Source organism: Chelonoidis abingdonii, chromosome 2, assembly GCF_003597395.2.
Source record: "Chelonoidis abingdonii isolate Lonesome George chromosome 2, CheloAbing_2.0, whole genome shotgun sequence".
Lineage (NCBI taxonomy): Eukaryota > Metazoa > Chordata > Testudines > Testudinidae > Chelonoidis > Chelonoidis abingdonii.
Genome location: NC_133770.1, coordinates 1,988,628 through 2,015,353, shown reverse-complemented (window position 1 = coordinate 2,015,353; position 26,726 = coordinate 1,988,628). Strand labels below are relative to the sequence as shown.

At 49.7% G+C, this 26,726-nt stretch overlaps 1 protein-coding gene across 1 annotated transcript in view; it reads right to left on the bottom strand.

Annotated features, from left to right (window-relative positions):
- LOC116830634 (uncharacterized) overlaps nt 1–26,511 on the bottom strand; it is a 40,924-nt gene extending 14,413 nt beyond the window's left edge. The window contains exons 1-5 of the mRNA XM_075063418.1: nt 26,380–26,511; nt 23,997–24,117; nt 23,317–23,430; nt 20,303–21,665; nt 480–546 (exon numbers count right to left, since the gene is read on the bottom strand). Coding sequence (XP_074919519.1) covers nt 480–546; nt 20,303–21,665; nt 23,317–23,430; nt 23,997–24,117; nt 26,380–26,403 — 1,689 coding nt within the window. The 5' untranslated portion in view covers nt 26,404–26,511. The remainder of the gene's footprint in view (nt 1–479; nt 547–20,302; nt 21,666–23,316; nt 23,431–23,996; nt 24,118–26,379) is intronic.
- Between the last annotated feature and the right edge of the window lie 215 nt (nt 26,512–26,726).

Here is a 26,726-nt window from a genome sequence, read left to right as displayed (position 1 = left end):
GGATAGAAAGGAAGGCCGCGAAAGGCAACCGCCTTGGAAACACCGGACCCACACTCTTATGGCACATAACAACGATCCCGTTACAAATAGTAAAACTACTAGTCATTGTCGCCGTAGCTTAAAAGGCAAGCAAGTGGCGAGCCTAGGGCCATGAGGGACAATAAAACAAAGATCTCCGCGCATACGTAGTTTGCAGACAGCGATCGTAACATGCTAGACCACGAGCAAGCCATCAGAGAACTACCAACACAGAAGGTGAGGGAGGCTGGCCTAGCCATGGATGTGATTGGGATGAGCCGTCCTGATCTGGAATAAACAGAAGCTCCGGGCCCTGGGAGCTCAGGCCAGGTGGTCTGGCGAAAGAGACTTTTGGGGGGACCAAGGCAGGGAAACACCCTGATATAGATAACGTCAGGAAAGGGCGCGCGGCTGAGATAGATGGGACACAGTGTGAGGGGAAGTCCGGGGTCCAGACCTACTTCTACTAGTGCAGAAAGATCTCCTGTACCGTGTGGTGCAATGGCAGGTACAGGAGATACATCAATTCTGCAATCGACACCATATTCAGTGCCACAAAACCATCAAAAGCCGTATTGAGCCTCGCCCACAGGTCACCTGTTTGGAGGACACCCTAGAGGTTAGAGAAAACCCAGGCCAGATTCCTGCGGAGGTTTTTGCTGCTAGGACAAGTACACATGGAAGATGTCAGGCGTATACTGCACCTCTTGTCCAGGAGTTGTCAGCACATAGCACCCACTGGACTTTCCAAGGAATTTATTTGGCAACAGATGCTTGCCGAGGGGAGTTGGGGCATTCGTGTCCGCGAATGATGGAGAAGAACACCCCGATCCTCTAAACTCTAAGCAGAAAAGCTGTCCCAAGAGAACAGAAGTATGCAGATAGTTGAGAGAGAATGCCTGGCTGTCAAATGGGCCATGAACGCTGCGGTTATACCTTCTTAGGCCGCGACGATTTACTTACCCTTCGTGATCTGACCATGCACCCTCAGTGGATGCAGAGCAATAGAAAAGAGTGCAAGGGTCACGGGTTTCTTGTTCCTCCAACCATCTTGCCAGTTCTGCATATGGCCACCGGGCTGGATGCCACCACGCAATGTCCTGTCTGATGGTCATTTCACGAGCACCACTGCCTGGCGTCCCAAGGCTTCTGTTTGCCCAACCCTATGGTGTTGAGCAGAGGCGGGCGACATGTGATGGGCAAGGCCAGTGGCTACAGTACAAGTGCAAAAGTACGAAAACAGGTATGTTAGCCCAGGCTAAACAAATCCCTAGGACACATGAGCACACCAAATGGCAGTTAGCTCCAGGTTAATCCAAGGCACTGGAGCCAATTAAGACCTTTAGAAGGCAGTGGAGAATAGCCTACTTTAATATTGACACCTGCAAGCCATCAGCGGCCAGGTAATCAGAGGGCACCTGGGTTTAAAAGGAGCTCACTCCAGTCAGGAAGGGAAGGAGCCAGAGGAGAAGTGAGTGAGAGTTGAGAGCGGGAGCAAGAAGGCAAGGAGCTGAGAAGAGAGAGAGTGAAACTTGCTGAGGAATTGTGAGGAGACTAGCTTATCAGGCACCAGGAGGAAAGTCTTGGTGAGGATAAAGAAAGCGTGTTTGGAGAGGCCATAGGAAGTAGCCCAGGAGTGAGCTGTCCTGCAGCTGTACAGGAGGCACTATAGACAACTGCGATCCACAGGGCTCTGGGCTTGGAACCCGGAGTAAGGGCGGCCTGTGGTTTCCCCCAAAACCCCCAACTCTGATCAGACAACAGAGAGTTGAACCCAGAACTTGTGGGGAATGATCACTGAGGTGAGCACAAAATCTAGGCCCAGAAGTGCTAGACCCACCAGGTAAGGGAGGACTTTGTCCACAGTACCAAACACAGAATGATGGAGTGGCGGGAAGTGGCACTGTATGGAAAGAAATCAGAGTGAATATAGGTAAAAACGTCATGAATCAACTATACACAGAATCTCTAGGACAGTGATTTCCATGCTCTAAATAGAAGAATACAGCAGTAGGATCTATTACGGACACCGACTGGGATGGTGACTAGGACTGTGAAATGTCTCAGGGAGAGTCAGGGAGCTACAACAAACAAAACATGCAACAATAATGAGAATTTCAGCTATTCCCCATATGGACTGAGTACATGTCACCTCAAGATCAAGATGCAGAGTTAAAATTTTCTGGACACTATTTAATCACTGCTTCTTTAGAGCAGCGAGTCCGGAACCCCAAGGGAGAGGCAACTTCATTTAATCTTAAGTGGAGCACAGGATGGGTACAATCAGGTGAAATAGATTCTAACTGGCTTAGTAAGCAGCGCATAGAATCTGTTAATCCTTCTGCCCTCTAAGTTGCAGCAACAAGGGGGTTCAGCTATACCAGGTTCCGTTCAGTAACAACAATGGCATAACCGCGTCGAGCCCCCACCCCAGTTGACCTGGGACACTTACGTACCACCCCCCCGGCACCTCTAGTGGCAATTACGTCCCCGTCTCGCCAGCACGGAGTCTTGAGTGTACAAAATCCTTTAATTAAAGGACGGAAACAAGTGGCATCTATTGGGGAAACACCACAAACAGGATTCAAAACGTAAAACCCATGAGCATAACAAGACCCACCAATAAGTTTTGACGATGTCCTCTTTCCCCTTAGGCCTTACGTCATCAACCCCAAAGGTCGCAACAAATCAAAAGCTTCTGTCCCTGATCAGGCCACCCAGAATTCAAAGTCTTATCTGCAGAGTTTACACTCCCCAGACCTGGTGCAAGATGGGGGTGGGTACACTGGTGAGTTAAGGGGCACGTGTTCTTACATGGACTAAGGGCCAACGCTCCGCCTCTCCGCAGAGTTCTGCTGCAGCCTTCACCATGACCGCTTCCACTCCACCCAGCTGTGCCGCCTCCTCCAGCCATCTCCCACAACCGCTCCTCTCTGTTCTTCACTTCTTTCCGCGCTGGGCCGTTCCAAACCATGCCTGCAAATTGCTCGGCTCTGTTCGCCGCTTAGGCGAGTAGAATCTCAGCTCCCCACTAGTTAACCACAGCACCACAGTGATTCAGCTCCAGCTCTTTCAGTGATTTCAGCTCTTAGTGATGTGCAGCTTGTAGTAGGGGAACCCGGTGCTGTGGTGCACCACTGGCCTCGATGTGAAATTTCAGCTCAGCAGCCTCTAGATGACTCCTATGAATCAAAATTAGCTCTTGTCTCGTTCGAACAGTGAGGAAGAGGATTGAGGATTCGCTGCAATTGGTGTTCCAGACCTCTAAAGGGCCCATACCATCAAGTACACAACACCAGTCCCAACCTTCTCCATTCGCTGGGCTTTGGAGCACCATGTCCCTCTGTCTATCGGAGTGCTACTAATGAACTGTGAGAACATCTTTGTCAAATAAGCAGTCTCATAGTTCCTCATTCAGGGTGACAACACTTTATTCCTCCTGCCCCAATAACAAATAAATTGGGGATCCCAGAGCTGTCAAAATAACCATCCCAGGCTGCTGAGGGCTATGCTAGGCGGGGTGGATGTGCAAATGCAAACCCCTGAAATTCCTTTCCACATTCCCCATAATTCACCACCAGATGTCAGGGTAGAGCTCATCCTGACTCTGCTTACAATATAATTAAATTTAACATCCTAGTAGGAGAAAAATGCCAAATAAACTCACCACTGTAGCATTCAACTTCAAAAAAGGGGAACTACATAAAAATGAGGAGGCTAGTTAAAAATGGTAATTCAAAGGAACTGTCACAAAAGTGAAATGCCTGCATGCTGCATGGAAACTTTAAGGAAAAAAACACCATAATAGAGGCTCAAACTATATATACACCCCAAATTAAAAAAAAAAATCAGTAAGAGAACCAAGAAAATAAAGTCTCCATGGCTAAATAACAGTGAAAGAGGTGGTTAGAGACAAAACAACATCTTTTAAAAATTGGAAGTCAAATCCTAGCGAGGAAAATAGAAAAGAGCAAAATCTGGCCAATTGAGTATAATTAGTGAGGCCAAAAAAGAATTTGAAGAACAACTAGCAAGACACAGAAATTAACAGCAAATATTTTTAAGTATATCAAAAGCCTGCAGTGGGGCCACTGGACAATCGAGGTGCTAAAGGAGCCACTCAGGGAAGACAAGGTCTTTAAGGAGAAGCTAAATTAATTCTTTGCATCTGTCTGCACAGCTGAGGGTGTGAGGGAGATTCCCACACCTGAGCCTTTCTTTTCAAGTGATAAATCTGAGGAACTGTTGCAGATTGAGGTGTCAATAGAAGAGGTGTTGGAACAAATTGGTAAATTAAAAAGGAATAAGTCACCAGTGTGATGGATTTGGTTGTAGAGACCCCCTTGGGACTGTCACCTGATGTGCTGGAATTACCTCTGAGCCCATTTTCCCTGCCAGATTGGGACTCCAGAACCCTGCCTTGTTGAGCCAGACACACTAGCCTGCTGCATCACAGACTCAGGGTTTGGGCCATGCCCCAGAAGCTGCAGACTTTAACCAAAAACAGCTCAGTGGGTCACCTCTCCTGCACCCAGACACCCAGTTCCCAGTGGGACCCAAACCTCAAATAAATCTGCTTTACTCTGTATAAAACTTATACAGGGTGAACTCAGAAATTGTCTGCCCTCTATAACACTGATAGAGAGACATGCACAGCTGTTTGCTCCCCCAGGTATTAATCACTCACTCTGGGTTCATTAATAAACAAAAGTGATTTTATTAAGTATAAAAAGTAGGATTGAAGTGGTCTCAAGTAATAACAGCCAGCACGGGCGGATGCCACCACGGCAATGCTGATGGTCTTCACGAGCACACGCCTGGCGTCCCATTGCCCAACCCTATGTGTTGAGCAGAGGGGCGGGACATGTGATGGGGCAGGCCAGATGCACAGTAAATGTACTGAGAAACAGGTATGTTAGCCCCAGGCAAACAAATCCTAGGACCATGGCACCAAAATGGCAGTTGCTCCAGGTTAATCAAGGCACCTGGAGCCAATAGACCTTCAGAAGCAGTGGACGATAGCTACTTAATTAGAACACCTGCAGCCATATAAGGGCAGCGAATCAGGGCACCTGGGTTTAAAAAGGAGCTCACTCCAGTCAGGAAGGAGAGCCAGAGGAGAAGAGTGAGAGTGAGGAGCGGGGAGCAAGAAGGCAAGGATGCTGAATGAGAGAGTGAACTGCTGGAGGATGAGGAGGAAAGCGTTATCAGCACCAGGAGGAAGGTCCTGTGGTGAGATAAAAGAAGGTGTTTGGGAGGAGGCCATGGGGAAGTAGCCCAGGGATGGTAGCTGTCTGCAGCTGTTACAGGAGGCACTATAGACAACTGCGATCCACAGGGCTCTGGCTGGAACCCGGAGTAGAGGGCAGGCCTGGTTCCCCAACCTCACAACTCTGATCAGACACAGGAGGAGTTGACCAGACTGTGGGGAAGATCACTGAGGTGAGCAAATCTGCCCAGAGTGCAGGACCACCAAGGTAGAGGAGGAACTTGTCACAGTACAAAACACAGGAAGATGGAGTGGGGAGTGGCACTGTATGTGAAAAATCAGAGTAAATATAGTAAAAATCGTCAATGAATCAAACTATACCACAGAATCTCTAGGACAGTGATCCATGCTCTAATAACAAGAATACAGCAGTAAGGATCTATTACCGACCACCAGACTGGGATGGATAGTGACTGGAAATGCTCAGGGAGTCAGGAGACTACAAAACAAAACATGCACAATAATGAGAGATTCAGCTATCCCTATGGACTGAGTACATGTCACCTCAAGACAAGATGCAGAGATAAATATTCTGGACACTATTAATCACTGCTTCTGAGCACGAGTCCTGGAACCCCCAAGGGAGAGGCAATCTTCATTTAATCTTAAGTGGAGCACAGGACGGGTCCAACAGGTGAATATATCTGAATGCTTAGTAATAGCGCCATATATTGTAATCCTCTGCCCCCTGAGTTGGCAGCAACAGGGCCGGGTTCAGTATCCAGGGTTCCGTTCACGTAACACTGCATAACCGGCTCGAGCCCACCAGTGACCTGGGCACTTACGTACCACCCCCCGGGCACCTCTAGGGGCATTACTTCCCTCTCGCAGCGGAGTCTGAGGTAGCAAATCCTTTTAATAAAGGACGGAACAAGTGCATCATATTGGGGAAACACCACAAACAGGATTCAAAACGTAAACCATCGAGCAAAAGACCCACAAATAAGTTTTGACGATGTCCTTTTCCCTTAGGGCTTACGTCCAATAACCCAAAGTCCAACAACTCAAAGTCTCTGTCCTGATCATGCACCCACAATTCAAAGTTTATCTGCAGATTTTACACTCCAGCCTGGGTGCAAATGGGGTGGTACACAGGGTGTTAAGGGCACCTTACAGGGACTAGGGCAACTGCTCCGCCTCTCCGCAGAGTTCTGCTGCAGCCTTCACCATGACGGCTCCACTCCACCAGCTGTGCCGCTCCTCCAGCCATCCCCACAAACCGCTCCTCTCTGTTCTACTTGCTGTTCCGTGGGCCGTTCCAACCATGCTGCAAACTGCTCTGCTCTGTTCGCCGCTTAGGATAGATCTTCAGGCTCCCCACTATGTAACACAGCACCCAGTGCATCTCACTCAGCTTTTCAGTGATTCAGCTCTTAGTGATTTCAGCTGTGTAGGGGAGCCCGGTGCTGGTGCACCATTGGCCGATGTGAATTCAGCTCAGCAGCCTCTAGATGGACTCCTAATGGAATCAAAATTAGCTCTGCTCTTCAACAGTGGAAGAGAGGATGTGCAATTGGTGTCCAGACCTCTAAAGGGGCCCATACCATCAAGTACACACACCAGTCCCAACCCTCTCTCATTCGCTGGGCTTGGAACCCATGTCCCTGTCTATCGAGTGCTACTTAATTAATGTTGAGACATCTTTGTCATAAGCAGTCTCATAGTTCCTCATTCACATGGGTGACAACACTTATTCCCTCGCCCAATACAAATAAATTGGGGATCCAGAGCTGTCAAATAACCATCCCAGGCGGCTGAGGCTATGCTAGCGGGGTGGATGTGCCAATGCAAACCCCTGAATTCCTTTCCAATTCCCATAATTCACCCACAGATGTCAGGGTAGAGCTCATCCTGACTCTGCTTACAATAAATTAAATTTAACATCCTAGTAGGAGAAAAATGCCAAATAAACTCACACTGTAGCATTCAACTTCAAAAAAGGGGAACTACATAAAAATGAGGAGGCTAGTAAAAATGTAATTCAAAGGACTGCACAAAAGTGAAATGCCTGCATGCTGCATGGAAACTTAAGGAAAAAAACACCATATAGAGGCCTCAACTATATATACACCCAAATTAAAAAAAAATCAGTAAGAGAAACAAGAATAAAGTCTCCATGGCTAAATAACAGTGAAAGAGGGTTAGAGACAAAACAACATCTTAAAATTGGAAGTCAAATCCTAGCGAGGAAAATAGAAAAGAGCAAAATCTGGCCAATTGAGTATAATAGTGAGGCCAAAAAAGAATTTGAAGAACAACTAGCAAGACACAGAAATTAACAGCAAATATTTTTAAGTAATCAAAAGCCGCAGGGGCCACTGGACAATCGAGGTGCTAAAGGAGCCACTCAGGGAAGACAAGGCTTTAAGGAGAAGCTAAATTAATTCTTTGCATCTGTCGCACAGTGAGGGTGTGAGGGAGATTCCCAACCTGAGCCTTTCTTTTCAAGTGATAATCTGAGGAACTGTGCAGATTGAGGTGTCAATAGAAGAGGTGTTGGAAAAATTGGTAATAAAAAGGAATAAGTCACCAGTGTGATGATTTGGTTGAAGAGACCCCTTGGGACTGTCACCTGATGTGCTGGATACCTCTGAGCCCATTTTCCCTGCCAGATTGGACTCCAGAACCCTGCCTTGTTGAGCCAGACACCTAGCCTGCTGCATCACAGACTCAGGGTTTGGGCCATGCCCCAGAAGCTGCAGACTTTAACCAAAAACAGCTCAGTGGTCACCTCTCCTGCACCAGACACCCAGTTCCAGTGGGACCAAACCTCAAATAAATCTGCTTTACTCTGTATAAAACTTATACAGGTGAACTCAGAAATGTCTGCCTCTATATACACTGATAGAGAGACAATGCACAGCTGTTTGCTCCCCCAGGTATTAATCACTCACTCTGGGTTCATTAATAAACAAAAGTGATTTTATTAAGTATAAAAAGTAGGATTGAAGTGGTCTCAAGTAATAACAGCCAGAACAAAGTAAGTCACAAAGCAAAATAAAGCAAAAACACACAAGTCTAAGCTAATACATTAAGAAGCTGATTACAGGTAAATCTCACCCTCAGAGATGTTCCAATAAGCATCTTTCACAAACTAGACTCCTTCCTAGTCTGGGCCCAGTCCTTTCCCTGGTACAGTTCTTGTTAGTTCCAGCAGACGTCTCAGGTGGTAAGCAGGGGCATTCCCATGCCTGGCAGCCTCCTTTGTCCTGCTCCACCCCCTTTTATAGCTTTGGCACAAGGGGGGAATCTTTTGTCTCTCTGAGTCCCCACCCCCCTTCTAAATGGAAAAGTACCAGATTTAAGATGGATTTCATCATCAAGTGACATGGTCACATGTCCTGTGAGACCCCAGCCTCTAGTCTTCCTGGGCTGGCGCCCACGTACACAGGAAAGTTTGCAGGTAAACTGAGCCTTTTACAGATCATTGATTCTGAACCACCCTTAATGGCTTCCACTTAATATGTTTACATCAGTGATACAAGTTTATATCTTATTCTCCTAACTCCAGACATAGAAATAATACATGCAAACAAATAGGATGATCACACTCAGTAGATTATAAGCTTTGTAATGATGCTTACAAGAGACGTTTTCCATAAAGCATATTCCAGTTACATTATATTCACATTCATAAGCATATTTTCATAAAGCATGTGGAGTGCAACGTCACAACCAGGACCAGATGGCATTCACCCAAGAGTTCTGAAGAAACTCAGGTATGAAATGTAGAACTACTAACTACGGTATGTAACCTATCGCTACACCAGATGACTGGAGGATAGCTAAGGTGACATCAATTTTTAAAAAAGACTCCAGAAGTGATCCTGGCAATTACAGGGCAGTAAGACTAACTTCAGTACTAGGCAAATTGGTTGAAACAACAGTAAGGAAGAGAATTGTCAGACACATAGATGAACACAATTTGTTGAGGAAGCATCAACATGGTTTTTATAAAGGGAAATCATGCCTCACCAATCTACTGGAATTCTTTGAGGGGGTCAACAAGCATGGGGACAAGAGTGATCCAGTTGCTATAGTGTATGTAGACTTTCAGAAAGCTTTTGACAAGGTCCCTCACCAAAGGCTCTTAGGCAAAGTAAGCTATCACGGGATGAGGGAAGGTCCTCTCGTGGATCAGTGACTGGATAAAAGACAGGAAACAAAGAGTAGGAATAATGGTCAATTTTCACAGTGGAAAGCGGTAAATAGCAGGGCCCCTCAAGGATTTGTACTTCAGTCTGTGCCGTTCAACATATTCATAAATAATCTGGAACCATTAGGAAAGGGATAGATAATAAGACAGAAAATATCATAACGTCACTACATAAATCCATGGTACGCCCACATCTTGAATACTGCATGCAGTTCTATAATAAATAATAAATAGTAATAATAATTATTATTATTATTAATTATTATTATTAATAGAATGGTCACCCTATCTCAAAAAAGATACATTAGAATGGGAAAAAGTGCAGAGAAGGGCAACAAAAATGATTAGGGGTATGGAACGGCTTCTGTATGAGGAGAGATTAATAAGACTGGGAGTTTTCAGCTTGGAAAAGAGATGGCTAAAGGGAGATATGATTGAGGTCTATAAAATCATGACTGGTGTGGAGAAAGTAAATAAGGAAGTGTTATTTACTCCTTCTCATAACACAAGAACTAGGGGTCAATAAATGAAATTAATAGGCGGCAGCTTTAAAACAAACAAAAGGAAGTATTTTTTCACACAACACACAGTCAAGCTGTGGAACTTGTTGCCAGAGGATGTTGTGAAGGCCAAGACCATAACAGGGTTCAAAAAAGAACCAGATAAGTTCATGGAGGACAGGTCCATCAATGGCTATTAGCCAGGGTGGGCAGAGATGCAACCCCCTGCTCTGGGTGTCCCTAAACCTCTGACTGCCAGAAGCTGGGACTGGATGACAGGGGATGGCTCACTCAATGGCTGCCTGTTTTCTTAATTCCCTCTGAAGCATCAGGCACTGGCCGCTGTCAGAAGACAGGACACTGGACTAGATGGATCATTGGTCTGACCCCGTGTGGTCATTCTCATTGTGTGTTGCCATCTGGTGTCTCTTGTCTTGCACCTTGATTGTCAGCTCTGTGGAAGAGGGACTGTCCTTATGGTCTGTGTTCATACAGCACCAAGCACACTGAGATCCTGGTCTATGGCTAGGGCTGCTAAGAGCTATTCTAACATAAATCATAATATTCCCAGAACAACAACTTTTAGACAGTTTCAGCTTCATCCAGCCCTATTCCACACAGGTGTATCTTCTGCCATGCTCAGATACAAACACACCCTCAAAACAACCTTAACTCTGCTCCTCTCGTGACACAAGTTGAAAATTTCAGACAATCTTCTTCATCCACAACAAAGAATTTCAAATCACCAGTGACCACAAACAGTCAGAATACTGTACTCTTGGCTGTCCAGTTATCCTGCCACCTGTAAATCCATACAGAAAGACCTACTTCAATCCATGCTATCCACAGATAGCATAGTGAAAGCAACCATGCACCACTGTTTGTTTACATGCCACGTGCCCTAAGCACACACGGTAGTTGCATGTATAAATCTCTCCCAGACACAATGAACATATAGAAATGTAATGAAAATGTTAAAAATTAGCATGGTGCCTGAAATTTAATTGATGCATAGTACTGACTCAGTTGCAAGCATAATACTAAGATGATTATATTATTATGGTTACATACCTGTAGAAAAGAGAACATAACCTACACATGCATTGTGCAGCAACGTGTCAATATTACATACGTTGTTAAACATTTTAAACACATGGGTAACATTGCACCAGAAATCCAGCAATTAAATGACGATCATTATTCATAACATAGCGTTCATACATAACAACATAAGTCATTAGCAAATGCAGTGTAGTGGGTATTAACCTGCAACTGTTTAAGTGAAACATACATCAATGAAAGGTGCCAAAACTCTGTTAACATCGTGCCCATAAGTAAGCCCAATGGCTTCTGCCATAACAATGACACACAGCACAGCGGTCCCTAAGAAACTCCTGCAATTCGCTAATATCTGCAAAGCACTTTGAGTGGGAAATGCACGGCAAGGGCTAAGTTGTATGAGTTGTCACATCAGTACCAGCTGTGTCCGCCGGCATGCGTGACACAGCAGAAAATCTTGATAGCAAGGACCCCAATCCTGGGCCTTGCTGGGGTCCTGCAACTCCCAATAACTTAAATCATGCAGGTGTCAAAGCCCTGGGTGCATCTCCACCCAGCACAGCACTCACTGCCTAGAAACCTTCAGGCCAAGGACCCCTAGGATTTTTAAAAATTAGCATCTGATTTGGATTAGCCACCAACCATGTTAGTACCAACTGTGAATGCTGGCATGCGTGACACAGCAAGATGTCCCTTTCCCATCAATCTCTTCACACACTCATCATGCAAATGAAAAGCCAGAACATTTATTAAGATGGCGTAACTGTGTATTACTGACACCTGGAGTCTCTTGTGGGCTACGGCGTGGCTTAGTGGCCCAGAGGAGTGGGTCTCACCAGGCTCCTATCTTCAATCCTTGCCTTTCAGGAGACTGCCTGCGGCAGGAACAGGACTGCTCCTGGAACTGAGACTGAAGAAGTGACATGGTGGTACCCTCCTTCCTCACCTCCCAGCACAGCCCCTTCTGCCATGCCCTGACTCCGCTCACTTCTCCAGGAACAGAGACTGCGGGGTCCCCAGCACCACCAGCACCTGTAACAACGGCCCCACTCAGCACCTCAGCTGCCCCCACACATGGAGTCTGCGCAGGGGGATGGGAGGTACACTGGCTCCATATCCCTTGGAGGCCACGTCCTCACACCGCCTTCATGGGGCAACACTCAACCCCAAACAGGGAAGTGCCTGAGACAGTTAATGGCTGATACACACATTGGGGTGTGAAATAATATCTATTGCCCCTGTGTGACCCCCTGCAGGACCTACCCAAGCCTGTCCACATGCATTTCTGTTGTGGGGGTGACTCTGGTTCCCAGGGGTCCCTGGCTGATGCAAAGCAGGCAGGGACCACACGGGAGTGGAACCAGCCAGCATGACCTCAATGCAGGAGTGTGATGTTATGAGTGTAATATAATATCTCATTGAAAGACGACAGAGCCAGAAAGAGTTAATTAACTCATCTCACCGACTGACCTGACCCATGGGTGAACCTTAAGAACTGATTAGGAAGGTATGTAAATGACTAGAGCTTTGAGATGAAGCCGGCATTGTTAGAGGTAGAAGGGTAGATGTTTGCTCAGGTCTTGTGATGTAAGCAAACAAGTCTTGTCTATCGCTATAGCTTCAGTGCAAAGATCAAAAAAGGAATATCAACATTTAGAATGATACTTGAGTGAAATAGTATCATTGTCTATGTGTCTGTTTAAGGTTGTGGTACCAGAATCTGAACTGTTTAATAGATAAATTACTCTGTGCTAACTGCCAGGATGTTTGGGAGAAGGAGTTAAGGCTATTGTTTTCTCAGGCTGAAAGGCTGCTAGAAATATATAAGAAGCCTGGGACACGATCCTTCTTCATCTCAGATCTGCTTTGGGTTTCAAGAGGGGGAAACCTTAAGCCACAAGGATTGAGATCCCCATTCTTTGATTGGTGTCACCCTGAATATGGATATTGGACTATAACCTATGGACTATTTCTAAAAGGACTTTTGGCTACTACAAGCTCACCTCTACTGTGTATCTGAACCTCAAGAATTGAATTCAAGTCTGTCTGTAGATTGATCTTTTAACCAACACTCTCTCTCTTTTCTTTTTTAATAAATTTTAGCTTTGTTAGTAAGAATTGGCTCTAAGTGTGTATTTTGGGTGAGATCTAAGTTATAATTGGACCTGGTACGGGGCTGATCCTTTGGATTGGAAGAACCTTTTCTTTTACATGATAAGATTTTCAGAAATCATCATCACATATGACAGATGTGTCTGGACGGAGGCCTGAGGCTGGGCACTTTAAGGGAACTGCGTTGTTTGGACTCTGAGTAACCAGGGAGGTGCTACAGAAGCTGTTTTGTGTTGGGTGGTAAATCTAAGTATTGGAATAACCACAAGCGTTTGGGGTTTGTCTGCCCTGTTTGGTTTGCAGTTCCCCTTGATTGAGTGACTGCAGCTGGCTGCCAGCATTGTCACAGGGGGTGTGTCTGAAATAAATGGAGAGAGAGGTTTGTTTTCTAATTACCCCTCCCCTCATCTGGTTAGCCAGGGTGGGTGAGGAGCAGCCCAGATTGGCCGGGAGGCAGAGTCAGGATTTCCATCTTGCTGCCGATACCCAGGCATAGCCCTGATTGCAGACTGAGTGAGGACATCAGGGCATGGCTGGATCTTCTCTTTCCTTAGCCAGCCATGCAGGACTGCACCCATGCTGCACTGAAGGGCGCTTCAGCCATGTAAACACAGGAGGGTCCTTCTTTGTAAAAGACTCTGGAGACAGGACACTCAGATCATGATGGTCTTGTGGTTAAAGATACAAGACCAGGCTCAGGACACCTGGATACTATTTCTGGCTCTGCCACTGACTTGCTAGATGACCATGGGAAACTCACAACGCCTCTCTGGTTCTCAGTTTCCCACTTGTAAAATGGAGATAATATTCGTAGTGGTCAGAGGAGAGTGGTGACTTGCGAAGCTCTCGTATTCACGTCTATCGAGTGCCCTGAGATCCTTGGCTGGAGAAGCAGAGTTATTTCCCTTAGAGCTGGAGCTGTGAAGATTGGATCCAGATTCACCTGTGAGCTTCTCTAACTGTTGGGAGTCCGCAGCAGAACATGCGTTGGGTGGTTCCTGTAGAACCAAGGCTGAGCGACGTGACGGAATCATGGTACCATGTGAGAATGGACTGTGGGCTAGATCGGGAGAGTGTTGGAATGGTTCTGTCTCCCCTCCCATCCCCCCAGTCAGGCCAACTGTGCGTAGGTGGTGCTAGCAGCAGTGGTAAAGGCTGGTTAATGTTCTGCTAACCTGGCTGCACCCCTTTCTATGCAGCATCTGCGCTGCCTGCATGTGACTAATGAGCAAGTCACTTACTGGCTGATTCCACATCAAACTGCAGCTCTCAGCTGATTTGGAGCCACCCCAGTTCTAAAACCATCTCTGAAATTTGTCCAGGTGACATCTCCGCCTGGCCCTCAGCTCATCTTGCCAGACCCAAGCACCCCCACGGGCAGAGCCTGCCCTCCCCCATTCCCCTCAGAGATGTTAAAGCCAGAAGGGACCATTCAAGCAGCTAGTCCAGTGGTTTTCAACCTTTTTTCATTTGTGGCCCCCTAGAAAATTCCGAATGGAAATGTGGGCCTCTTTGGAAATCTTAGTCTGTAGCCCCCCTGGGGTCCACGAACCACAGGTTGAAAACCACCGATCTAGTCTGACCTCATGTATCTCACAGGCAATTACACATCATCCAGTTACCCCTGTATTGACCCAGTAACCCATATTTTACTAAATGCAATGCAGTAACTCATATGTGATTGTCTATCTCCCACAAGGCAGCCCGTCTGGATCTGGAGGCATGAGGAACTAGAGAATCCACCACTGCCTTGATCCTTTGTTTCCAGGGTTAAGCCCCTCACTGTTGCAAATTCGTGTCTCATTTCTCATTCGAATTTGTCTGGCTTCAGCGTCCAGCCATTAGTTCTTGTGATGATTCTGCTGGATTAAAGAGCCCGCTCGTACCCGGTATTTTCTCCCCAGGCTGTAAGCAAGGCTCAGGCTTCCCTTTCATGAACAGATGGAACTCTTCCAGTCTCTCGCATTTTCTTCAGCTGAGTCATTTTTGTGGCTCTTTTCTGCCCAACATCCTTTTCGAAACGTGGACACCAGAACTGGATGTAGTATTCCAGCATCGGTCTCACCACTGCTGTGTACCAGGGTATAATGCCCTGCCTACTCCACTCACCGCTCCTCTGTTAATACATCCTGGGATCGCATTAGCCCTGTTTGCCAAAGAAACACGCTGGGAGCTCAGGTCTAGTTTCTTGTCCGCTCTCCCCCCAGACGATTTTGAGAGTCAGGCTCCATTCCCACATCTGTAGGTGGGGTCCGCGTTCCTGCTTCCTACCTGTATAAGACTTTGCATTTGGCTGTACTAAAATGTGTTTGGATTGAATGGGCCCACTTTACCAAGCGATGCAGATCGCACTGTCTGACTGCCCTGTTGTCCTCCTGCCAACCTCTCTCATCCACCAATTTTATCAACCAGGATTTTATATTTACTTGCAGATCACTGATGAAAGTGTGGAACAGTGTTGGACCTCATACTGATCCCTGTGGAACCTCACTAGAAACACCCGTTTGCTGCTGATTCCCCATTGACGACTATGTTTTGAGATCCGTCAGTTAGCTAGTTCTTAAACCAGTTAACGTGCTCTATTGACATTGTATAGAGCTAGTTTTAATAAGAATGCCATGTGGTACTAAGTCAAATCTCCTAGAAAAGTCTAACATTTACATAGTCATTTGTAATCTCACCAAAGAATGAAATAACTTAGGTGCAAAGAGAAACAAAATGATTAGGGGGATGGAATAACCTCCATATGAGGTGAAATTCAAAAGACTGGGACTGTTCAGGTTAGAAAAGAGACAACTAAGCAGGGATATGATAGAGGTCTACAAAATCATGGATGGTGTGGAGAAAGTGAATAGGGAACTGTTACTTACCCCTTCGCATAACAGAAGAACCAGGAGTCACCCTCACCCAATGAAATTAATAGGTAGTAGAATTAAAATAAACAAAAGAAAGTATTTTTTTCACACAATGCACAGTCAACCTGTGGAACTCCTTGCCAGAGGATGCTGTGAAGGCCAAGAGTATAATTGTGTTCAAAAAAGAATTAGACAAGTTCATGGAAGATGGGTCCATCAATGACTATTAGCCAAGATGGGCAGGAATGCAACCCCCTGCTCTGGGTGTCACTAAACCTCCGACTGCCAGAAGCACTTGGCACTGGCCACTGTCAGAAGACAGGACACTGATGGATCATTGGTGTGACCCAGTGAGACTGTTCTTACGACAGCAGGTTGTTGGACAAGACCCATGTTCCACAAAGCCAGGCAGTCTGGCATTAGTTACATTCCCACCCTTAATCAACTCAATCCCTCATCCGCTCTTCCATTATTTGGCCCAAGCTCAGCAGTGCAAGTAGGGCAGTCCGGTCCAGTCTGGTCCGGTCCGCTGCACCTGCAAGATATTTATAGCTGGTACGGATAGCCGGAAAGAGGAGCAGCAGAATGTGGGGCTACTGGGCGGGCAGCGGTACAAGCACTGGAGGAGAGGTTGGCGTTCTGCTCCTTTCCCCGCTGCAGTTCCTGCGAGAGCCCTGACCCACAGTGGGAAAGGAGAATGTCAGGCCATGGGGTGGCCCCACTCCGGTAGCTCCTCTGGCACGGCGGCTGTACAGACAGAAGAGACTCTGTGGGGAAGGGCTGGGGGCGATACAGCCGTGCCGGAGGAGCTGGCACATGGGGCTGTCCAGTGGCCCCACATTCTGCTCTTTTCACCGAACATGGGGGGCCCGGGCAAGGCAGAGTCACGTGGAGGGTCATGTGCCCCTTATGGCTCCCTGTGTACTGGTAAGAAATGGATTCCACTTGCACCATGGCCCAGGCTTGATATCAGGCTAAACTAATTATGACAAGAGCAGTTTGCTTTAAGGAAAAGTTACACCGGGGAAATATTTGATGTCACTGTAGCTGCAGTTTAGAAGCTGAAAATAGAAAGAATCAGCATCATGCAGCCAGCCGGCTCTTCACCGATTCCCACTGCTCCATTGGCCCCCGAGACCCACGCAGCCAGCGTCCAAGGGGTGCAATAGAAAGCTGTGGGATTGAACACTGGTACTCAGCATGTCTGGCTGATCACATGGCTTTCCTTGGCGGGGTCTGTCTGATGGGGGTCAGAGACTCTCTATCTAGCGCAGGGGGTCTCAGCGTTTTTCTTTCTGAGCCCCCCCCCGCTATAAAATCTCCATGGCCCACCTGGTTTTCTGCATATAAAAACCAGGGTGAGCATTATGGGGTAGCAAGCCAGGTGATTGCCCAGGGCTCCATGTCACAGGGGCCCCCACAAAGCTACATTGCTCAGGCTTCGGTTTCAGCCCTGGCTGGGGGGGCTCAAGGGCCTGGGATTCAGCCCTATGCAAAGGGGCTTTGGCTTTCTGCCCTGGGCCCAGCGAGTCTAATGCTGGCCCTGCTTGGTGACCCCCCCTGAAACCGGCTCGAGGCCCCCTCGGGGGCCCTGGACTCCTGGGTGAGAACCACTGGGCTAGTTTATCTGTTCGGCAGTGCTGGGCCTGGCCACCGTCTGCACTTTTCCGGACTGGCCTCCATGCCTGTTGTACAGAGAAGCAGACCTGGACTCCCGCAAAGCAGCCTTTCTCCAATTAACTACCTCACTGGTTCCTGCCCCTCAGCTGTGGGGCAGAGACTGGGATCTGCGCTACTGCCAGCCACTTCCTGGTCCTTCCCGCGTGTCCCTGGAGAGAACAGCTGGTAAGGCCCCCCTGACACACTTACTTTCAGTTGATATTATTTTAATTGTTCTTTTGAAGGTAAAAGAAAGCAAAAGCAGGACCCCATACAGCCGTTACAGTGCTACACCGTTCCCAGCGTCCCACACAATACAGTGCATGCAGAACTTCGGCTAAGATACGTTCACTGAATCCCACCGCAGGCCTTGCTTCCAGTCTCCTCACTCAGGCTCCTCTTTCAGAGAACAGAGCTGCATTCCCCGACTCGGTCCCTTTTCGGATAGGGCCCCCTCCAGCCCGGCTAAGCCCCCCCCGCCGGCACCGCTCTACACTGAAATTTTTGTGTTGAGTTCTGTGTTTGATGGCTGGCCTTTTGCTGGACAGACTAGACTCCTGTGAGAATACGCCACACAACTTCTTAAAAGGAAACTGTCAATATAATAAATACATCAAACTCTGCTCCAGTATTAACGCAGAAAAAATGAAACCATCCCCTTTGGCTCCTCATGAATGAGGCTGGTTTCAGGTCACATTTTGCACTTCATTCTGCTTGGGAAGTGGAACCACACAGCTTGCTTTGCTAGCAGCTTTCCTGCTTGTGGTCCCTTTCACTTCCTGTCCTCATGTAACACAGTGCCACGCAGCACTGCAGGGGATTGATAAACCCCCAAACTGGTTCATTTAAATTAAAAAGCAACAGGGATGAGGGTTTATTCCTGTCAGGTTTTACAAAACCTTCACCCAACCTGCATTTCGTACCTACATCTCCTTACAGCAACCAGCTGATTATCAAACCCGCAAGGGCCCAGGCAAGAAGCCACCACAAATCCTGCACATCAGAAACACCTGCAGCAGACGGACCGAAGTGTCTAGGACAGTTATCCTCAGAACTTAGTGGTTCAGGAGCCAAAATTAACGATCAACGTGACCCCAAAAGTCCCAGCAGCGTGACCAACAGGGAAAATACTTGGTTTTATGTGCAATTATTCTCACAGCAAATAAGTTACTAACTTAGATTAAGCTGATAATTGAATTGGTTAATTACAATGTAAAAGCATCCTGATTGGTTAACAATTCAATCACACGGCGTTTTAATATCGCACGCTGCAAAGAGCCGCAGAAGACCCAGTAAAGAGCCACTTGTGGCTTGCGAGCTGCAGTCTGAGTATCACTGGTCGAGGTGATGGGCTCTGTGAGTAAAATCTGCAGATTAACTCTCTTGTAGCAAACACTGGAGAGGCAGCGACATCAGCTTTCAGTCCAGCCTCGGGTGGCACCTCCACAGGTCACAGGGAGATGGTGGTCACCCTAGGATCTCATGCCCACACCGAACAGGCCCAATCTGACTCCTATTCAAGTCAAATCAGTGGGACTGGATTATCCCTCAAGGGATCCAACTCTTGAGCAGCATAGAGAATCCACTGCTGTATGGCGATAGGAAACTGGCGGGAGAAATAAGGACAGGAAATGGACACACTAGACACTTGAGTTCAGGGCACAAGAGAGATATGGATGGGCAGGGGCAGTGTGCCAGGTGGAAGGAGAAGGGGGTTGGCATGCACCTCAGAGAGTATCTGCCATTTTTAGAGGCTTTTAACTTATTGATTAGAGAGAAAAATCTCCCCCCCCTTTTGTGTGTGTATTAACATGGATTTGATCCAGCATGCTGCATCATTCCATAGGGACGTGCATGTGACTACGAATAGCATCTTAGTGGTAATACTTGCTAATTTAAAATGGCCTGTGATTTACACAGGAGACACACAGGAAGGATAAAATCAAAGCAGACACAGAAGACCATTGCTAATTACGTCACTAAACAAATGAAAGAAAGAGCTTGGCCACAATTTTCTGCCAAGATCTGATCAAGTGGTGTAGTGAGTTCGCATATTACTCAGACTTCCTCACTTCCACAAAGTACACCGCAGAACACTTCCTAATAGCTATAGCATAAACAAACTGAAACGCCGTGCCCGAATAAACGAACAATGTCCATTACAAGGCAGCGGCCTTGCTCTTTGATTATACGCTGAGCGTCTTATTTGTAAGATTCAGCAATTTTCACAGACACTTGTGCAAAGCAGCACGGTTCTACTGTAATTAGAAAGCTAGCATATGCAATGGGGCACTTATTTATATTTTGGTTAAGATATTTTAGCATATTTACTAGGCAGCCAAACAACATATACATTTAGGAGACCAATCGAGTTGCTTGTAGAAAATTCGTACTCTGGAGAGAAGACTGACACGTCAGCTGTTTTTACGCAAGGTCCCACACCAAGGATGGGCCTGGAGAGTTAAGTGTGTGTGTCACAAACATCACTTTTGCACACCCAGGTTGGAAGGTAGCTTCCAAGGAGGCTTTTCTGTTGGCCTCTGAAGACACGTTCTCTCACAGAAGCAGTTCTGCCTAATCTAGAGCTCACAGTCTTTCACTCCTGCATCTTGACAGCTCCCAGCTCCCAGACAGTGTTTGCCACATTCCACCCACACAAATGGTTCTATCTCACGTGTGGCTCCCCTGATGTAGCACAAGGCGTTTGCGCTGCATGAACCTCTTCCCACACTCATTGCACACAAAAGGTCTCTTTCCAGCCAGGGTTCCCTGTCGGACTCTAAGAGGTGGCTTCTGGCTAACGTTTGCCCTGCACTGCGGGGTGCCGGTGAAGGGCGCTTGCTGGACCAGGGCCTGTGGGCTCCAACTGGCACCTGTCCTGGTGCTCTTCGGCAGCGGCTGCTCAGTGTGAGTTCTCTGGTGTGCCAGCATTATCCGCTCGTCCCGAAACCGTTTCTCGCATTCCGCACACTGATACGGCTTCTCCTCTGCCGGGACCTTCTGGCGGCAGAAACCCACGTCATCCTGCAGGCCTTCCTCCCCTTTGCCATGGGGCCTCTTGCCCCTGTGCACCTTCTGGTGGCTTTTCAGGTGCTGCTTCTGGCTGCAGGTCTTCCCGCACTCATTGCACTTGTAGGGCCTCTCACCTGTGTGGATCCGCTCATGGATGATGAGGGTTTTCTTGTCCTTGAAGCTCTTCCCGCACTCGGGGCAGGCAAAAGGCCGCTCCCCCGTGTGGATGCGCTGGTGGCTGATCAGATGGTGCTTCTGGCTGAACCTGTGTCCGCACTGAGCGCAGGAGAAGGGCTTCTCCCCGGTGTGGGTACGCTGGTGGCTCAAGAGATGGTGCTTCTGGCTGAAGTTCTTCCCACAGTCTGAGCACTGGAACGGCTTCACTCCCCTGTGCACTTTCTGGTGAGACACAAGGATCTGCTTGAGCCGGAAGCTGCTCCCACACTGCAGGCACAGGAACGGCCTCTCCGCCGTGTGGGTGCGCTGGTGCTTTCTGAGGTCTCTGCTCTTGTTAAAGCTCTTCCTGCACTGAGAGCACGTGTACGGCCTCTTGGGTGCCTGAGAGCTTCTCTGGTGCCTGAGGAGCTGCAGCTTCTCAGGAAGGCTCCTTCCTCTCTCGGGGGCAGCATCCTTCTTTCCCATATGGGTTTTCTGATGCCTCTTCAGGTCCCCCTTGGATGGGAAACCTTTCCCGCACTCAGGGCATTTAAAGGGCCGCTCCCCTGTGTGACTCCTTTCGTGGATGGTCAGGGCCGTGTTACTCTTGAAGCTTTTGTCGCACTCCGGACACGTCGGGGGAATCTTCTTTAGCGAGGCTTTTTGGGGAGGAGCCCGCGGGGGTTTGTCCTGAGCACTCGCCACCTGGCTTTGCAGCTTCTGGCGGGATTTGCTTTGAGCCAGGCCACTCTTCTTCACACACTGTGGTGGGCTGCTCCCTTCCTCCAACTTTCCTGAGAACGCACTGGGCAGTTCCGGGGTCTCTGTGTCTTCCTCCTGCTCCTCCTTTTTAATCCTGATTCCATCATCTAGTAGAAAGAAGACAGAGGGAAGAGTCCAGATGGTATTTCAGCTGCTGAGGATGGAAAAAAACTGCCCATTCAACAAGACCCCCCATTCCAGAGGGAATCCCAATAGGTTCCCAGTGAGAATCTGTGAATGAATCTGCTGGGAAGTTCTGCTATTGGAAAATCTCCTCTCTTCCCACAAATTACAGAGACATTCCCATCACATCCAAGTTTCTACCGCCCAAGAACTAGCCAGTGGAAGCCTGCTGCATTCACTTAAACAGGTCTGGCTCCCATGACGGGAACCTGAAATATAACCCCTGCTGAGACACAGATTCTGCTGTCAGTCGTACCGGTGCAGCCCAGTGACTTCAACAGAGCTATTCTGGCCTAAGAAAGCACATTTTGGCCACTACACCCAGCCTGCAGAGGCCGTCAGGATTATAAACTGGGGATTCCTGCCAGCCATGTTTCTATTTTATTCAGCCTAGGTTCTGACCCCACCCTCCCCAGTGCAGAACATGAGCTCACAGGAACGTGAACTCTGGAGTGGCATTGTAAGCCAGTAACTTTCTCAGTGTGGGAGGGGGAGGGACTCAGGCTATGAGTTAACGAGTCCTGTTGGGAAGTTACGATTGGCACCAGCCATGGAGGAATTCTGGCTACACACGAACAGAGCTAGGGACACTCTTCCGACACACGCAGGCTTCAGCACGGTAGGAGCCCCTCACTGCTTTTAAGGAATGTTACTCTCAGTCCAACGCCTTGTCCATTCGGCCATCCTTCGAATGTCCAATTCTTCTCTGTCTAACTCAGATGTGGGCAAGCTACGGCCCAGGGGCCACATCCAGCCCCGGGACCATCCTGCCTGGCCCCTGAGCTCCCGGCTGGGGAACCTAGTCACTGGCCCCTCCCTCATTGGCCCCCCTCCCGCGCAGCCACCGTGCAGGCCGTGCTCTGGCTCACTGCTCCCGCTGGGCAGCATGGGGAGTGAAGCTGTGGCTGTGAGCTCCTGCTGCTGGTAAGGGAATGGGGAGCAGGGGGTCCTGGGGCGTCAGTCAGGGACGAGGAGGTGGTTGGATGGGGCAGAGGTTCTGGAGAGATGGACAGGGGATGGGGAACAGGGAGGGTTGGGAATGGGAGTCCTCGGGGGCCTGTCATGGGGCGGGGATGTGGATAGGGGTTGGGAGGGCAGTCAGAGGACAGGGAGCAAGGGGGGTTGGATAAGGGGGTGAGATCCTGGGGGGAAGTTAGGGGCAGGGGGTCCCAGGAGGAGGTGGGAGTCCTGGGGGGGCGGTGTCAGAGGGCAGGGGTGTGGATAGGGGTCAGGGCAGTCAGGGGACAGGAGGCAGGAGGGGTTGGATAGCGGGAAAGGGTCCCGGGAAGGGGCAGTCAGAGGACAAGGAGCAGGGGGGGTGGGGGGGGTCCAGGGAAAGGGTGGTCAGGGGTCAAGGAGCAGGGGGGTTGGATGGGTTGGGGGTTCTGAAGGGGACAGTCGGGGGCAAGAAGTGGGAAAGGCGGATGGGGGCGGGGACCAGGCTGTTTGGGGAGGCACAGCCTTCCCTACCCGGCCCTCCATACAGTTGCGCAACCCCGATGTGCCCCTCGGGCCAAAACGTTTGCCCACACTGGTCTAGCTTCCCACCCTTTGAGATTCCCCCCTACTACTCACCTGGCCATAAGCTTTGGGGGGTCCCCCACTCTCTGGGATGCAGAGGGTCACCAACACATGGCTCCTCTTCTTGCTCAATTTTACATATGATCTCTGGTTTGACAGTGGGCCACCCTGTTCCAGGGACGGAGAACAGTAAAGTCGCACGTTTACATTCATGTAATTAGAGTCTGGAAGAAGGCTCCTCCATCCTCATCGTCACAGGTACTATCCCTCGCTCATCTCTAGCTACTCCATATTCACGGCCCATGCACCTTTCACACTCCTCTGTCCTTACTGCTCCCTCCATCTATCTGGCCTACTTCTGACTTGTGTCTTCTGTCCCACTGCCCCTACACACCTCTCCTGCTCCAGACCTCGGTCTCTAGCGCCATTTCTCAGTCTTCTTGCTGCAGGAACCTTTCCTCTATAGGATTCTCTGCTGCTTTTACTTCCTCTATAGGGCTCCTTACCCCATCCACTGTCCCATGTTTGACCTTGTCTAACGTCAGGGACTGTGTCTCGCGGAATGTCCGTGAAGTGCACCATACGCTCATGGCGTGCTGTGAATCTTTAATGACAGGGTCGTATATGAGCCAGATTTTCAAGTTAGGAGCCTGAAGCTGGATTCCTAACTCCATATTGAGGCCTCTAGATAAGAATGGCCCAGTTCCTGGGAGAAGGGCGAAAGGGATCCTCACCCAGCGAGGTGACAAGCTCGTAGTTGTCCCTCATCACATCCCGGTACAGCTCCCTCTGCCATTCCACTAACGCCGCCCACTCCTCCGGGGAGAAATAGACCGCCACGTCCTCGAACGCCACCTGCAACACAAGCCGCCCAGCTCAACCTCTTGGGCTGCACGGATAGCCAGAGCCCACACTGGGGACTGCAGTAGGATCCAGATATGGGCAAAAACCCTTGGCCCTAGTGCCACGCAGTGTGCGCCCCGCTCCCCTCCAGGCTCATCTGCCAGGAATGGCATTACCTGAGAACTGGCAACAAGGAGGTGAGCGCAGCAGGGCTGCTGGGGAAAGGATAAAACAAAACTGCTTGCTGGTTATTTCAGTAAATCTCTCTGCTTTGAATCTGCAGCAAGACACAGGGGCAGTAACTAGCTCCTGATGCGTGATGGGCCCTTCAGTCTTGGGGGGGGGGGGCTGGGGTTGGTTGAGAGACTGAAACGCATCCCGTAATCCTGCAAATCAAGGGCTAAGACAAGAATGGGGAAAGTGAGAGAAAGCATCAGCCTGCACAGTAACGTCAGTCTAGATAGCCCCTCTGCATTGCGCACCTCACCGGGCCGGGATTCAACTCTCCTGGGTTGCAGGCTATGGGATGATCCAGGTCAAAGAGACAAAGGTAGGGGAAGGGGAACGACCCTGAATCACTGGAGACGTGGGCTGACCGAGGGAAAGAGCAGGAATACAAGGATAGCTAGAAGCAGGGCGAAGGGATCACGCTGTGGCAAGGACACACACGCAGTGCGCTGCAAACCTCGCAGCCCCCGCTACGGGGGAGAGGGGCAGGAGCAAGCTCTGGTCACGCAGAACAGTGTGTTTTAAACACGCCTTGTCTATTAAAAGGTTCTTTTCAGGCCAGCAGCTCAGTGGTTTTCTGACAACACAGAACAATTCAAGGAGCACCCTGCAAAACCCAACATGGGCTAGAACCAGATCGGACTCTCGATCTGGACACTGAGCTGTCAGTCACGCTCCGCACTGGCCCTGCACCACCCGGCCAGGAATCAGTCACGCTGCACAAGCAGCCCTCGCTGGCAGGTCTCATGGGTCCCGGGTGTCCTTCAAGGAGAGTGAGTCACATTTTAAAATGACTTCCCGAAAGCAGCCCGTCCTCACCAGGCTGCCGAACCACCCCCACCTTTCTCAGATGTTATTTTTAGAGGCAATTTTAACTCTTGTGAATATAAGGAATTAGCCAGGAGCACCAGGAATAATGCAGACAGGAGTGATGCAATTTATTCTACGTGGCGCAGCCTGACTGATATGGCCTCTCCTGACCAGAGACATCTGTTTCCATGTCCCCGGGAGGTGGTTTTAGAACGAGGGCAAACATCTGCCAAGTGTCTGCCTGGGACACCTCACTCAGTTCACTTGTGACCAGGGCAGATGCCAGGTTTCAGAAGCAGAAAATCCTGCACATAAACCATCTTCCCTGTCTCCCAAGCAGCATGTCCTGGAAAAGCGGCGAATGCAGGTGCCAGGGGAGAGCGGAGACAAGGGATAGGAGTAAAGAGCTGCACTCTCGTAGGTGCTGGATCTAGGGGTCCTGCCACACCCTGGGCCCTGGCTGGATGCGGTTTCCATCACATGCAGAGTTTACAGTTTGGTTCAATGGCTCTCAGCTGCCCCACTACACACATTGTTCCAGCCCCCTGGGCACGCTCTGCTGAGCCAGGCTGGCAAGGGCAAGGCAGGAATTCCTGTGCCATCCTACAGTGCCCTGCTCCCAGTGGGCAGAGCCGCCTTCAGCAGCCCAGTCGCGCGGGGTCCTCTGCTAAGGAGCAAAGCTTAGTATTCAAGCCCTCCTAAGACACCCACACTGGGGGGAACAGAGCCGCCACACATTGGGGCAGAGGAGAGACCCTCCCATCCCGGGCCTATCTGCTACCCAGAGAGCCCCCTTCCCTGCAGCCCCTGTCAATACATAGAGAGGTGTGAGAAGCGAGAGCCCCCCATCCCGGGGCTATATATGGGCAGAGAGCCCCCAGTCACCCCAATGTCCCCCCGGGCCCGGTGGAGAGCCCTGCCCCACTGCAGTCATTCTCCTGGCCTGTGTCTAGGCCCTGGCAAAGCAGACACCCTGCCCCCCAGGCTGTTTGCCCACTGCCCCCTCTGGGCCCTGGAGAGCAGAGACCCCGGGGCAACCTTGTGTGTCTAGGGCCAGCCTTGTTCCGTGGGGCTACAGTCCTGTCTCTGCCCCGGCTGCAGGGGGAGCTCCCTGTTTACCCCCCACCCCAGCATCCAGCCCAGGATCCTGCTGTTGCTCCAGCGGGCAGCGCCCCCCGGGGGCCCATGGGGCCAGGTCCCCCTGCTCCCAGCGCCGCCCGTGGGCCAGCTCCCTACCTGAGTAGAGCCCGCTGCGGCCATCCCCCTGGCCTCCGGCCCCTTGGCCCCAGGGCTGGCGGGGCGCAGGGATCGGGGCCAGGCTGAGCAGGGCGCCGGTCGGCCCGCGGGCTGCACTCCCCTCCCGGCTGATTGTAGCGCCCGGCCGGCCGGGCCGAGATGCTCCGCAGCCAGCCAGCCCCTCGCCTCCCGGGGCATTGTGGGAGATGTAGTCCCGCTTGATTGACAGCTCCGAGACCCGGCGCGGGGGCGCAGCGCAAAAACCAGGGGTGGGGGGAGCCCGTGCCCGCTGAGCCGGGGCCAAGCCTTGCCCTGCTGCCGTGTGGACGCAGCTCAAGCCGCTGGCC